This window comes from Micropterus dolomieu, linkage group LG05 (genome assembly GCF_021292245.1).
Source record: "Micropterus dolomieu isolate WLL.071019.BEF.003 ecotype Adirondacks linkage group LG05, ASM2129224v1, whole genome shotgun sequence".
Classification (NCBI taxonomy): domain Eukaryota; kingdom Metazoa; phylum Chordata; class Actinopteri; order Centrarchiformes; family Centrarchidae; genus Micropterus; species Micropterus dolomieu.
The window spans coordinates 1798296-1814530 of NC_060154.1; the positions used below are offsets into that span (position 1 = coordinate 1798296).

At 38.6% G+C, this 16235-nt stretch overlaps 1 protein-coding gene and 1 long non-coding RNA gene across 3 annotated transcripts; one reads left to right on the forward strand and one right to left on the reverse strand.

Moving 5' to 3' along the window:
- Positions 1–1226: 1226 nt before the first annotated feature.
- On the reverse strand, positions 1227–8426 carry atpaf1 (ATP synthase mitochondrial F1 complex assembly factor 1). 2 transcript variants are annotated; one of them, XM_046049654.1, is made up of 9 exons: positions 8211–8426; positions 7316–7424; positions 6904–6966; positions 5571–5633; positions 5401–5451; positions 4854–4901; positions 4480–4575; positions 3254–3361; positions 1227–1840 (listed from the first exon to the last, which is right to left on the reverse strand). In XM_046049654.1, exons 1-9 carry the CDS (start codon positions 8423–8425, stop codon positions 1658–1660), a joined length of 936 nt encoding a protein of 311 aa, XP_045905610.1. In that variant the 5' UTR covers position 8426; the 3' UTR covers positions 1227–1657. The 2 variants fall into 2 exon arrangements, with proteins under 2 accessions (XP_045905610.1, XP_045905611.1); XM_046049655.1 differs by lacking the exon at positions 3254–3361.
- On the forward strand, positions 3313–4667 carry LOC123971074. Its single transcript, XR_006825118.1, has 2 exons — positions 3313–3405; positions 4403–4667. It is a non-coding gene; the product is annotated as an uncharacterized LOC123971074 (long non-coding RNA).
- Positions 8427–16235: the final 7809 nt, after the last annotated feature.

Consider the following 16235-nt stretch of genomic DNA (forward strand, 5'->3'; position numbering starts at 1 on the left):
TGCTTTATATCTGGATATAAAACATTATTACCATATCTGTGTACAAAATTTGGAAAAGCTAGAGCAGATTATAAATAAACACTACCAAAAAAGTTAAACTTGCTAAAGATGGAATTTTAACTATTAGATCTGGGAAAAGTCATTTAGTAAGATTTGATGCTCTCCATCATGATTTTGCATTCATGGCGCAGCAACCAAGCCGTTTTGTGCCTCCCCAAATAAACCTAACGCAACTTACTGCTGCTAAACTGCATTTAACAAAGCTGACGGAGGACTGCCAAAGATTTTGCACCAAAATGGTAAAAGTGCAGTCTAACTCAACTGTATAAATTGATATATGGCCACCAGGGGGTAATAAAACAACAACTGATGCAACTGATCTGTGTAATTCTTGTGTATTTCAAACACATTCTTACCTTTCCAGTTGAGCTTCTGAAAGTATTGGTCAATGTAGTAAACACGCATCCTCTCGAGGAGATGAGAGCTGCTTGGAGCACCGCGTTCACAATGACCGACTTCTGGTGGCGTCTCAAAGACCACAATCTCCTACGTTTCCTTCAGGTGCCAAAATAAATTCAAAATGTTAAGTACAGAATTAAAATAAACAAACCTCCAACCTCTGATGTGATATGTAACTGAAGTGACATCTCATCCAAAATGCTACTCTGGTGCCTTGTCACTTATATAACCTGCTTGAATGTCTACATACCTGCAGGGTGACATCCTCAACCACTTAATGAGTCACTGCTGCTGGCTAAGAAGCCACTATGTGTAGAATTTGAAGATATACAACTTTGGCAGTAAAACACTGGCACAGTGCACACTGTAGATTACAGCTGAGCAAGAAACATGAGCAGTCAGACGATCAGACACGTTGCTTTACCGGATCTTAGCAATTAAATTGGTTAATACAATTATTATTATTACAGATAGGAATGGTGGCTTTAACTCTGGAACAAAGACCTAAGTTGTGACTTGATGAAAATTACTTAAAAATTAAATGTTAATTGGGACTAATAACTTCACTTTGGAAAATACATGCGTATTATAATTATTTGAAACTACAATTTGCAAAGTTAATATTTCATAATAAACCTGGAAATCTGGCGATTATGTGCTGCGTCACAACCCAAACTGCTACTCGACACCGTCATGCGTTTGTGCAACGACACATGACATTTTTGAAATTTAAAATATTTCAGCATGAAAGCGATGAGCTTGAAAGATTTGGGGTTTTCAAGATGATTTATTCAACGTAATGACTTTTCAGGGATAGCTACTGGGCTAACAAAGTCCTTCTGCTCCAGTCTAATATGGAGGGTAGCATACAGTGGAATCCATTTATCATAGAACTGATCAATACCACATTATTCTCCTGTGGTTACAAGTTCATGCTCAATGACCAGATGTGTTGCAAATGTCAGATGATCAAGACGGAGTTCATGAGAAGCTTCTGATGCTCCTTTCAATTCTTTTGCCTGAATCACAGCCGCTGCTGTAAACGTTGCATACAGTATGAAGAACAGGTGTATCCCAGTGGAAAGTGCGGAGCAAAGAAGCACATTTCTCTTTGTGACTTTAGATGATGACCCATAGTTCCTGGGAAATCTGACTGCAGGCGAGCTGGTTGGTGACGCCGGCCCATCTCTGGTCTCCCCTACGAGCCTCTGGGTGCGTCCGCTGGCCCCAAGCCGCTCTGCTCCAGCTCCGCTATCACAGACATGTGTTTGAAGTCTGCAGGGTGGTGGTTAAAGGCCTCGACCAATCGGTACGTCTCCTGCCTCTGCGTGCCATAGAATAGCTGCACCTGATTGGCCAAGCACTGAGCCTGGTGGACAGTCTGCGAAGAGGAGGGATTACGGTTTAACATATAGCCAATATTTGAGCGTTTGAATCAGCCCGTTTTGTTGTCCATATCTGGTACATCATGGGTTGAAAAGCATGTGGACACATGAACATTGCATACAGACACACAAGCAAGACATTTTCGCTTAGGGGTGCTGCAAAGAAATGCGCACTTGACCGTGTGTGAGCACGCACTTACACTTTCCCCAAACACAAAGTGGTTACAAGCATGGTCGTATGAGGTCACCGAGGCCCGGACCTCCGTAACTAAATGTATGTAGGCCTATGTATTAATAAAATAATTTGAATAAAAACCATTGATAACACGATTGCCATGTGGGCGCAGCTGATTACACCGTCGCTACCCACATTTCAACTTTATAAACTGTTCCACGCTCAGTGTCCAAATTGGGGGAAACACATGAAGCACCTTGCATGAAAACCTTGTGCGTGCAATAGCTGAAAGTTTTGGATAATACATATTTTGAATTTCCGGGTGGGTGAAATAGGGTGAGGCGTCTCCCCATTAAGAGAGACGCTCATGACACGCCAACAGGATCAGTCAGAATCTAACGTTCATTAATATTTTGTGTTCTTCTCACAGGTTCATACAATGAAACTGGAGTAAAGCAGCTGTCCTCCTGATCAATCCTGAGCTCCATCAGTGCTAAAAGTATGTATTCTGTTTCCTCTGTCCTGTCCTGTCATGTTGATAACTATTATTTTTAGTTTTGCTGCATAAATGTCCCGCGATATTTGCTGTGAAATAACTGCGCCCATGGAAAGGTTTAAAATGTCTGACAGCAGCCTCTCTAATCATGAAAGCAAACCTTTAAAGAAAACACATCAACACAATAAAGAAATCACCTGGAAAGTTAAAAAGGGCCGGTAGAGGTGGAATGAATCTGAGAAAATTATTAGTCGGGTGGGGGGGCCGGTGGATGATTTGTGCGTACATGATTTTTCAGATATTGTCAGAGCAGATCCGCATGTCACACCAATGTAGCTCCTATAATTGTAACAAAACAGTGCGAACAGCTGCCGATGTCAAATTATTAGGCTGTAATATCAACCAGAGCATCCTCCGCATTCAGCACGAACCTGCTGTATTTTATGTTGTCATACAGTAACAATAGCGCCCACTATGTAGTCTGCACATGGAATTTGCACACCGTGTTGCAGCACCCTCTGCTGCCTGCTGCTGCTTCCTGCGCGCTAGATTACATATGTATGTGATTTAAACAAGTTGTCCCAAAACCATGAGCATGCTACTATAACAGCCTTCACAAGATGGAGAGGTTTCCACATTCTGTAAATAAAGGGGGAAATAGGGGCAAAAACACCAGTAAGGTCCATCGATAAGCATGTAGCGAGTCCATACGCTAAACACAGCGGGTAGAGGACTTACTACGAACTTGGGGTCCATCTCAGCAGTCATGAGGACAACGCCTTTCTCCTCCTTCAGGTCTGGGTAATGGTAGAGGATCAGCTGACTGGGTGCGTTCTCGCCCAGCATCTGGACACCATCGGGGAGAGGAAAACTGCAATGAACACCTCCAGGTAACATGAGCTAAAAGGCTTCGTACTGGGGAGAAGTTCATTGCATTTTATATTTAGTGCCGAATTAATGATGACAGTTCTCTAGAACCCTGAAATATCAGCAGTTTTTATGAGCTGATGTTTTCAAACGTAGGCATTTCAGGCCTCTGAGCAAACCTTAAACCTTTGTAACTGTATATTTGGAACCAGGAGGAAGCTCTGCAGTAATATGGACATTTATAATAGACAGTCTTGGTAATAAATGAAGCATTGACTTCTGAATATGTAGTTTTGATTGCCTCTACATGTATTATCTATTTGTCTTATGTATTTGTAAATTACCCTTTTGTTTTTCCTTAAATTTTCAGACTCTCCAGAAATGTGTTCAACCCATTAGTCAGAGTGTGATCTTTACTGCAACATCACTGTATTCCAGACTTAAAAATATAACAGACACAGTTCCTACGTGTTTTAACAAGACAGAAAACGTCTATTTAAAACTGTGATTCATAACTTTATGAACTTTCAAATTATAGATGATGAAGCATCTTTTGTGGCATTTGAGGAGTCGTGTCACCTCATTGTTGTTGGTACAAAGTGAAAATGTTAAAATCATCTACGTGACGTGAACTTAAAAGCGATTTACTGAAGCGATGAAGTTAGCCAGCACCTGCACCGTCAACCGGTTCACTTAGAGAGTCCCCAGCCTATTACTCATTACAGGGTAACGCTGGTCCCATTCATCACAAATAACTGTATCATCTGTTTATTTGATTGTTTAAGATTTTTAACAGTGTAACTTTTAACTACTGTATAATGTATTTTATTGTATTAGTTATATTAGTTATTATATTAGTTTATTATTTCAGGATGCCTATATTAGCAACTGGTACAGGGACTGCCGATGAAAGCTAGCCTGTGGCTAACTTGGGTACATTTGTTTTGAACGTTGATCCGTGTGCATTGTCCCTTTTCAAATAATCAATAAATTAAGTTAAGTTGAACGTTTGATTTTCAGGGCGACCTGCACAAGCAAGGCCACACAGTGTCTGGCTTCCCCAGAAGCAAGTGAAGGTGCCGTGTGAAGAGGTTCACCTGGACGTTGATGAGGGAGGTGAAGTGGAGCTCGTGTCCGGACCACTGACCCAAGAAGAACTCATAACCCTCCTTCTGAGGCAAAGCGTAGAGAAACTGAGGGAGAAGGAAACCAGCGAGAGACGGAAGGGTCACATGAGGATTAGAAATGTCATGCACATCGTAAAATTAAATTATTAATAACTTTCTCTGATGATTTCAAATGCTGTTCATCTGGTGCTTTGCAGCCATTTAGCCAAAAGCTGACTTTAAACACTTTTATCTCGTATAGCAGAATATCAGAAAGCTCATAAAATAACTGCTGTTACAGACTGATAATACTACTTTAGCATCTTTTCATCAACATGTTTCCGTGTGAGCAGCAGTGACTTTACCATCTGGCAGGACTTTGATCTGCTGAAAATCACATCGTAGATCTGCGTCTGCAATTTAAGACAGGTTATTAAATCATTAGGAAACAAGTGCAGATGTGAGCTTTGTTCATAATTGTTGGATCTATAAAACTGTCTGTTCAGCAAAACTTCTCCATTTACAAGGTTCATTGCAAATTGCACTGTGTGATACGAGAGTTATGGCAGTCAAAGTTTACTGAATATCAAAAGCAAAAGGTGATCCAGGAAAAATAATATTCTGCCTCACGGTTCAGGATTTTCAAGCAAAAACAAAAATGATATTATATTTAGGGGGTACGATTCATGCAGCAAGAAAAACAAAATCACTTTTTCTTTTGGCTCATGGTGTAACTGTCCAACTAAACAGACAAAAACACAGGAGCACAATACATAATTTGTCGTCTGGAACAAGGGTTATAAATCACAAAAATGAACCAAAATGAAATATGCGGGGTTAAATGACATAAGTAAATATTAAATGTTTGGAGAATCCGTGCTGCATCAGCATGTTCGCTGGTGTTAAACTCACCGGGATGACAGCGCTGATTGTGTCCTTGGTCGAATAATATTTCATCCAAAGCTGAGAGAAGAACACAAAAAGTTAAAAACAAAGAACAGCCTCAAATGGTGCAAACTGACACAGCGAACGACGTGACTAGAGTAACGCTATTGTGCACAGACCCCGTCCCTCAGACTCACCTCTGCAATTTCCTCGCCTGTCTTGTCCCTGATCATGTCCATGTTGAGGATGGAGCCCAGCGTCTGAAGAACACGTTACACAGTCAGTCCACACTTCTTTATCGACAGCTTTTATTTACATCGTCAAAGCCACAAAGAAAGGGTTAAAACACAGAAATCAAAACTTAACTGGTTCATGAGGGCACATTTGATTCAAATATGCACAGACACGTGTCCACAGAACAGGATGAAGAATAACAAAAAGCTATAAATAGTCAGATTAATCTCTGACAAATCTGATATTTGATTAATGGTTTGAGTAAAAATGTTTGGTTTCAGCTTTTCAAATGTGAATAAGCAGTGCCTATAGTTTTTTTTTTTTTTTTTTTTACATTATTAGAGTATTGTTAATTATAAACAGTTATGGTCAATAAAAAATATGTAATCAAAAGCAGCCCTAAATAATCTAATGTGCATGTTATCTTAGCCAGTAACATGTTGCTTTTGATGGAAGTTTAATTATTAAATGAAAACCCATTCGGTTATGCTGTAGATTTCAGAAGTTGACTGGTGTAAGGGAGAGTGGTGTACAGGTGCTCATTATCTCCGCCCACACCGGGCTCTTACGCGTGCCTCTAAAACAAATAACGTTACGTGCAATCGGAAAAATGATTTATGAGCAGTGTGCCAGTTACTAAGACAACAACATCCCATAAAGTCCCGCCCCACCGCTAATCATTCAAAACATTGTCACCGCTCTGTAACAGAGAGACGTCAGAATCAGCTGAAGCAGTAAGACTGAAGAAAACAAGGAGAAGATAAAGAAGGTTTGGCCCGTGGGCCATATATTTTTTATGCCAACAGTATACTATTAACTGATTATACTTTTTATTTGATGTTATACTAATACACTCAGGTATAGCCTATTAGTACCTCCTCCAGGTTGTGGAACCAGGATGTGTGTGTGACAGTATTTGCTGCTTCTTGCCGCCTCCTCCGTTGAGCAAGCTTGTTCAGTTGGTTACGTTATTGTTATAAATATTGTTTATTGGTCAACTTTGTTCAAGTTGAGAAATACACATTTCAAAATGTCAATATTTTGTGCATTTTTCTTGAGTAGACTCATAGTACCATTTGTTCCACTATAATCGAATCGCAATACTATCCACACTAATCGCAATATGACTTTTTCTCCAAATCATGCAGCCCTGCCAGCCAGTACTGGTGTTAGTTTAGATTTGCTGTCATTCAGGATGATAAATCAGCCTCATGAGCGCGCCGATAAATACAACCACAGTAAAATTATAAAATGTAGAGTAAAAATTTTAATTATATACATATCCACACATCTCACCTTGTTCTTTGTGAAACCTCCTGATTCGGCATCGGCGGCTGCTATCTTGTCCCGTTTCTCCATCTGCAAAGATTCCCACAACAAAAGTGACATCACCTTAATACCACTGTGCTCACGAGCTGTCACAGGAAAATGAAGAAAATAAAAGCAGAGACAAATGTCCTCTAATTCTTCACCACTACGTTGATAATAAACAGGCTCACACAGGAGAAGTGTTCTGTCTACTGAGGACATTTCAGCAGACACTGTCACCAGATTAAGGTAAAAGAAAATAAATAAAAGAGTTTCAGTGCACAGAGATCTCAATTTATCACGGATGCCCACCAAAAAACCACATGTGCCTTAAGATGCGTCTAAATGTGGCTGTGTTTAAACGTCTGACATTAATTGTTCTGCCTGGCTGATACTCCACCTCCTGCTCCATGAGCCGGACGAACTCCGCCTGCTTTGAGTGTCCAAGCACTTCATTCTTGGCCTCGTGCCGTTTCTCTAGTCGGGCTTTGTACTCCTGTGGTTTGGCACTGAAAACAAGTCAAACAAAAAAAGAGTAAACACCAAACAGAGTGAGCAACTTTCGAAAGGCCTTCACATGAATATTCGAAAACTATGGTGCTGAAATATTCAGCTCAAAAAGGGTAAACGGTAAGTAAACCTAAACTGCATGAAAAGGATCATGTAATTTTTTTATTGCTATTTATTGGGACATTTGCATTTAAACATTCTGACCATCAATTAATATGTAAAGCCATTTAATCAAGGAAACAAATCCATCTGACATATAATGAATTTTGGAACATTCTGTTTTGAATAATTTATCTAATATCTTTGGGTTTTCTTTAATTGGACAAAAGGAACTTGTGACATTTTTTTTTGACATTTTCTTGAAAAGATTATGAATGAAGGAAATAATCAAAAGATGTATTACCGAAAAGCAAAATAACATTAGCCGTAAGTTTTGTTTCACTTTTGTTAAGCTCACTGATTAGGTTGGGACGTCAAGAGGAGGATCTAATTTTAAATTATTTAGTGGGGAGGGCATAGCTTTAAAAAAATAAAATATCTATCCTCCAATATGAATCAGAGGAGCAGCGAGACAGCTGTAAACGTTTTGAACGTGGACACACTGCTGCTTGGTAGTTTAAATGTAAACCGAATATTTCACTAGCTCATCGGAATTTCGATTAAACCTTTCCCGATAGTGTACACTTTATTTACGCGTGTCGAAAAGCAAATTACTTTTAAAATAAGTAATTTTCTAACGGAGATTCGGTCATCCCGGAGAGTGCTAGCTAGGTTAGCCCGCTGACCTGCGCAGCTTCTGGATCTTGTCCTGGTACTTGCTGTAGTACGGGTTCTCCTCCAGCTCCGGCTCCTTCCGGACTGAGAAGGCTCGGAACTGCGACGGGACCAGCCCAGGGATCAGCGTCCTGATCCCGGTGGCCCTGACCGCTAACATCCCCCGGTACAAACATGACATTTGTACCATGGCCGCCGCCATCTTTCCATCGCTCCCGTCCAACATCTATATTGTTCCGGCTGGGCAAAACGGGTTTTATACATTGGTTCCGCGAATGTTTGTAATTATTTAATTATGTCATTTCTGTTGACTCTTTAGTTAAGCCAGAGTATAAAATATAACTTTTAATTGTTTACTTTCTCATGAAACAGCATTATGGAATCTATTCTTTAAATATATGTATATATGTAAAATCAAAAAACAAACTACCGCACACTGATCTGACTTAATATTTTATTTGTCTGTTGTCTGATATATCTATATCTATATCTATATCTATATAGATATCGACAGTTCTGATAAATGTATATTGTATTGTATGTCACTGTGATGGCATCTTTTTATGCATTTATTTGTGTTAAATCCAATCCCATCAAATCAAATCAAGATTATTAAGTTGTTATTCTCTGGTTTCAAGGAAGGAAGCTTGTTTAACTTTCTAGTGATGAGGGGAAGAAACCCCCATCACATCTCACTCCTAAACCCATGTTCTGCTAACATCATCCACTGTTTTGGACTCGGTCTTTCCAGCAGATGTTGGAACCTGGCTGCAGGGGTTTTCTCCCTTTCAGTCTAAAGAGCATTAGTGAAGTCCAACACTGATGTTGGTGATCAGGTCTGGCTCACAGTCGGTGTTCCAGTTCATCCCAAAGGTGTTGGAAGGCATTGAGGTCACAGTCAAATTCTTCCACTTCCACACTGGGAAAAAAGGCCCAGAAAAGACCTTTGTCCACATACTTTTTGCTTTTCTCTGTAATTGCTACTGACCCTTTTAGGGGAGTTTTCAAAATATACATAAAATAAAAGTGAATAATGAGAACTTTAAACTGCCACAGCAGTTTGAATGTTGTCCTGACACGTTGACACCACTGGAGGTCACTACATCTCTTTAGTGAAAACTGCCTGCACATCTCTACATGCATAAAAGCTGCTACATTTGAGTCCTCACTGGTATCTGAACACTGTAAAACACTGCAGGGACCCACCTCCACAAACACAGCTTAGATTGACAAACAAATAAATGAGCAGATAAATACAGTAAATAATCTGCTCCAACTCTCCAGAGTCACTCACTGATGCTCTCATTGTTGTGTATGAACCCACACGCGTGTGTGTACACTAACAGACATCATGGTGGTTGTAAATTTTAATGAGACGTGTGTTCCCCCTGTGACCGCCTGAGTGCTTCTGTGTTTACTTTTCACAGCCAATCGTTTTCCAATCACTGATCAATACAATAAGAGCAGCTGGGAGCTGTTCACAGTACATCTGGGACCCAGCAGTTGATGATAGTGGCCTGTGAATGTGTTTACGTGTGCATACATTGCAACTGTTAATAATTTCATTGAATTTGTTACACAGAAATAAATTTTTCAAGATGTGAGTATTGTGTGTAGTTTTCTGGTTAATATCCTTTTCATTGTCTAGTTTTTAAAAAAGTATACTCAATAAGAGTTTATAATTGCTGTTGTTGTTGTTGCTGATGTTTTTATTGTGATTGTGGAATTGCTTTAAGTAATTAAAATGTGTGGATCAGTATGTCACATAGTGTACACACAGTAGCAGCAATGTTCTTGTACTTATAAATGTGGTGGATTTTACTTTTATGTGTTTATCTTAAAGATTAAATTTTTACCCATTTAATATTTTTTTTGAGTTGTTTCTTGCCTGCTTTTGGTGTATGCCTCCTTCATTAGGACCTGACGCGAGACTAACAGTATTTTTGAACTTCAGATTTATGTAAAGATGATTTTTTTTTTACAATATTTTGACCGTATGAATTTGAGTTATATTCATAACAATAATTGAAGAGTTTTAGGTATAGCTGAAAATTTCGCATTTTTGTGAGCCTCTCAAGTCATCTTCAAAATAAAGGCCATTTACAGCTGTCTTTACAAACATCATAAATTCAGATTTAGTTGTTGTCTGGTTAGTTAGTTAGTGGTGATGTGGGAACGTAAATGGGTAAGTGAATGTAAGCTGAACAACATGGAGGAGTTGTTTTCCACTGATTACCTGTATTACACCACATCTGTGTGTGCTGACAAGTAAAAGTGATGGCAGGAGACAGACGCCCGTTCTTTTCAGTCATCACAGGCAGAGTTGATGTTACCGCACATGACGGTTTGTTATAAATGTTGACCTGCTGGTAGAAGCAGTGCTGTGGCTACCACAGAGGACGTTTAGCATTTTGGTGGAGGACACCTTAATGTCCTCGATAGTGGCCACAGCACTGGTGGTTTAGATTAACGATCAGGCAACCAACATAGTCAGGCAAAAAAAAGAATTTTATCCATAAAATTAACATGCAGATCTCATGACCTGATTATTAAAATAACCAATCCTGGCTGATGAGACACCGTCACTGTGCTCAGGATGTCAGCAGCACCTGTTCAGGTGCGAACAAAGTGCAACAACCGCCCACAAAGGTGGTAACTTCAGAAGTCCTCAGTTTGAGTTGGTAAACAGATGTCGAGACTTCAGATGATCCACTGGAAATTCCTTGATTTGATGTCTTTTAGACCTCAGCTCTGAAACTTGAGTTTAGAATCAAAATCAGCTTTATTTGATATTTATACGTTGCTCTCAATGTTACACACATTTTAAAGAAAAAGTTTACAGTAAGACAGAAAAACAGCCATAAACTAAGGACAACAAAGCTGAACAAAGTGAAGTAAAAATAAACATAGAATAATTATATAAGTAGGGTGAAAAAGTAAGCGTATCTATAAATATATATAAAAAACTAAAATATATACAGTGCAAGTCGCACTCTTTTTGTAAATTGTAAACAAATACACATTGCTTAAATTAATACATTTTGAATAATATAATAATATAATCATTACTTTATTCAGAGTACATGAAAAATGGTGATCAAGTGCAGTATATACATGTATATATGTGCCTATAAAGTATCAACGTGCAGGATTTATACTGACAATGATGGATGAGAGGTACATGTTAAAGCATAGTGTGTATTTGAACCTGTAAATATGTAATAAATCATTGGTAGGTAAGTGGATGTTTTAGTGTTATAGGCTTACTGACACTGTGTGACTCACTGTGGGAAGGAACTCTTCTTGTGTCTGGTTGTTTTAGCAATACGGTGCTGTAACTAAACTTGTTACACAGATGGGATTCTCAGAGTCCGTTTAATGTTGGTAACACAGGACTTGCTCTGTCGTTTTTCATCTGTCTGTGTGATCTGTTTACCACCAGCAGAGTCTGGAATAAGAAGAAACAATGGTGACTTACTTTCTTTAAGTAAACTTCGAACAATAAAATAATTGTTTTGTAAGGTCACACCTGTAAGAATTTGACTTTAAAAAATGCATAAAACAAAGGAGAATCTGTACCCAGAAATAATAGTTTTAAAAACTAGCAACCATCTCGCAAAAACAAATAAAATCAAGACAAAATCCTTTCGAACAAACGACTAGATAAATCTCATTGTGTTATTTTGTGTTGTGTGTTCTCCACCCTCTGTTCTGTCAGACACTGAATGTTTTCTTTACTTCTATGCTTCTGTTTTTCTTCCTCTACTCTCACTGACCCTCTGAGCTCCTCCTCCTCCTCCTCCTCCTCCTCCTTTTCTCTCTCTCTCTCTCTCTCTCTCTGCATTCTCTCGCTCTCTTTGTTATGGGGGTCCTGCATGGAGGATGTATATTTTATGTGCGGCTCTGGAGGCTTTTACCATTAATTATAGAGAAACACTAAGCTCTCCATTTGCCGGACAGATGTTATTTTTTACTTAAGGAGAGAAAGGGGACTGTTCCATAATTCAGAGGTAATCCCGCTCACCAGAGAACAAATAAATAAATGAATAAATAAATAAAGCAAAAGCAAAAACCACAAACATTTGGTAAAATGCAACAGCCGACACACACGCACAGATTTCCTCTGTGTTCAGCCTTTAAGTGCCCTCCATGTAATAAATATGGAACAGCTGCTTTATCATTTCATTTTTTATTCAATCGGCTTTCACAAAATCACACACACACACACACACACACACACACACACATACATAATGCCAAAGCTTTTTGGGCTTCAGAACAATAGATGTCTAAAAAGTTTTTCAACGCTGGAATATTTGCTACAAATCTGAATTTAAAAAAAGATGTCAACGAATTGCAAAGCAAAAATGAAGGTATTTATTCTTTTAAAAAAATCTGGGTACATCTACACTTAAACTCATTTTGTGCAGCCGAGTAGAGCTGAAATGATCAGTCAAAATAACCCTTTTTGATGATTAATTAATCAGTTTATATGAAGAAGCTGGTTCCAGAGACTTGTTGTGTTTTATATTGCTGTATACTGAATATCTTAAATGTCACCTTGGACTATGGGAACCTGCCAAGGGTATTATTCAGGGACGTAGCTCGAGGGACGAGGTCACATACTCTGAAATATTTCTTGGATTTGGTGGAATTACACGGCAGAAAAAGGAGTTATTATATACATATACATATTTATACTGAATGTTTCAAGGGCTGATTCTGATATTTTTTGTAGTAAACATCTTTAAATGTTCAGTTTTAGGCTAAACTCTAAATATATTAAAATAAAATGATTATCCTGAACTCTCCACCATAATTATATACCTGGTAAGATAAAACATAGGCCTTAACAATTACTTAAATGAATAAATACAATGTGAAATTATGGTGTGTTTTTTAAATAGCTCAAAACACTGTACAGAGTTTGGTTGGTGGCCTGTCAAAAATGTATTGAAAAGGTGTGTTGTGCCGGACAAAGTTGGACTCGTGACCTCAGTATTACTGGCTTGATAATTGCAGCCCTACAGCCAATGTTTGTTCAAATCTAGAGAACCTTCTTTAGAATAATCAGTCATTACAAAATCATAACTTATTCGTGCTGTGCAGTCAAACTTTGTTCAAACCCTCAACTTTATTTTAAATTATAGTCCATGTTTCCAAAGTCTCCAAAGAAACCAACAATGTCAGACTGAACTTAGGGGAAATGTTTTACTCAGAATAAGTATGTGTTGGAGTAAGCAGATACAGAGTTTTTCTGTGTTGTTCTGACATATTTTGTCAGTAATTAACCTCCTCATATACTGATATTGACCTTAAATTCTGCCAACACTCATCATTTTATACTAATTTCCTAAAAACTCAGACATATTTTGTATTTTTGGAAAGTTTCAGATCATGTATGCCCTAAAGATCCTGTGGTTCCCTAATACTTTCCACTAAGTATCTTGTTGGAAAAATCATTTTATCCTATCTGTCTGAAAGCATCACATTTATTCAGCATAAGCTCGTACCAACTCTTCAGTGAACTGAAATCCTGTTTATGCTCAGTGAAGTATGCAGATCTGAGAAAACTAAACAGCTACAATTTTCTGACAACTCACGTGTCAGGACGTGCTGCCAAACGAGGTTGTTTTCTTTTCTAGAAATTCATGCTTTTTTTTATGCTGCATCATCCGATCAAAAGGAATTTTTCTAGATGTCTTGTGCTTCATTTTATGCAAATGTCTTTTATTTGATATTTTTTGGAAACTTTGGGATATTCACTAGGAGCTAAAATACAGTTCTGTGGGTTTGAACGATGTTCAGCTGCAGCATGCATATTGTCACGACTGACCCTCCAGCAAATCAGTGGGGAAATTAGTACAAAAGGATGCACAGGACATCTTAAATATGTCGATTTGATGAAATGATGTAGCCATAAAAAACCTTGCGGTTGAATATTTCACAAAGTATAATCATTGGTCAGTGTTGAAACAAGTAAGCCCATAATGTACATGATTATGTGAAGTTAGAAACAAAAAGGTTCTCTTGATTTGAGAAACTATATGGATAACTTTGAAGGAAAAGAAGGAAGGTAAATAAATATGAAACACCCCAAAATGCATGCTTTCTTTCCCCAGATATAAAAAGTAATCAGCAGCTCAGTGATATTTTCATGTGTGGTCTCAGTCTGCCATGTCACCGAATGTTTAGCGTGTGCGATGAGGTTTGATTTCAAGCCTTGGGGTTTTCGGGGTCTTGGGACCACTCACTTACCCCCTCCCCTCCGGCAAGCTGAAATCGCACCCCTGGGCCGGTGGATGACCCTTATCCACACCCACTGCACACAAACACACACACTCACTCACTCTCTCTTTCACACATACACATAGTTTTCACTACTCACATACACACTCAGTGAAAAAGGGTCGGGCTTGGCAGAGGAATCCCATCGTTTTAGAGAGGGATCCCATTAAAAGTGCATGAGTGTGTCTGTCTAGGAATCAAGCCACCTGCTCTGCTGCTCAGCCGATAGCTCTGTGTGTGTGTGTGTGTGTGTGTTATTTATTCATGCACATGTTATTAGGGCATCACTCACTTTATGCTGCACATACTGAGGAGTTGTAGAAGGTTGAATGAAATCTGAAGGTTTTGCAGTTTTGTCTTCGGGTTTTCAGGTCTTCAAGGGATCATTAGCTCGACCTCTGACCCTGGATTACACAGTGACCATCCTGCAAACACACAATCTGTATATCTTTAAATCATATTCAAATCCAAAAATAAATGACACACCCACGATGCATGAAGTCTTAGAGCTGAGGGGCTTATGCGCTTGATATTCATGGCTCTTCCCTCCCTGGTATGGCTACAGGAGCTGCCTGTCCTTTGCTTTTTTTTTCTGGCTCAGATCTGAAATTCAACATTTTGCATTAAGAACCAGCAGTTCATGCTGAAACAGAGAAATGAGTGCTGATGTTGGAGGATGGAGCTGGAAAACAGTTAGATTAAGGAAAAAGAGAAGCAGTCCACACACTGAATATTAGACTTTGCTGCAAGACCTTTTAAAATGATGCCACATTTCAACCTTGAAGGTCTTTGTCAGGTCAAAGCTCTTCATCATTTATGTTTTGCTTTCGTCTTTCACCTGTTTTGTACCAACCACTACTTTGCTTTACAATTGAGATTAAACATCAAGTCTTATTAGCCCCTCTACATTTTTGAAATAAGAAAATAATTAAAGGGAAATTGTAAATTAAGTACAGATTTTGTTTGATTTCACTAAATTGACTTTGACAGTTTCCCAAATTTACAATTTAAAGTTTTGAAAATGAATGGAGATCTTCAGAAACATCTATAGTATTATTATTATTATTGATAAACATACCTAAAATTAAACAACAACAACAACAACAAAATAATGGACCAAGTTTCAATGTTTTTTTTAATTTAGAAATATATACATATAAGTTAAAGACAATAAAAATATAATTCATATAGGCTATATATATATATATATATATATATATATATATATATATATATATTAAAAAGAAAATTCAAAAAGGACTGATTTTGTACACACACAATAAATACTTGAACAAATCAAGTTAGGATCAGACAATAGCCTACCAAAGCTTAGTTTTCTGTCATTATACATGCAAATAGAAACTGTGCACGAAAACTTAATGCCACATCAGCTCCATAAACAGCAATTATTCCCTTGTGTTCATAGCCTCAAGTTTAATTTATGGTCGCCACTTCGATTCTTCTTCCAAACTCTCGTCGCATCTTTTTTTTTAATAAAAATACGAAATAGACAAATAAAACGATTCAAACCACAGACAATACAACTCACAGTAAAGGAAGCGTCCCAGTTTGTTCGTCTCACCTAAACATTTGGTTTCCCGCTGTCGTTCCTCCGCGGTCGGTGTCAACGGAGCGGTGTGATGTTGAGACCAGCACCGAGCAGAGAGAGAGCACTGCGGCACACTGCTGCTGCCGCTGCCCGGAGCCGCGGCTCCCTTTCCTGCCAGCAGGCGGCGCTGCTCGCACAC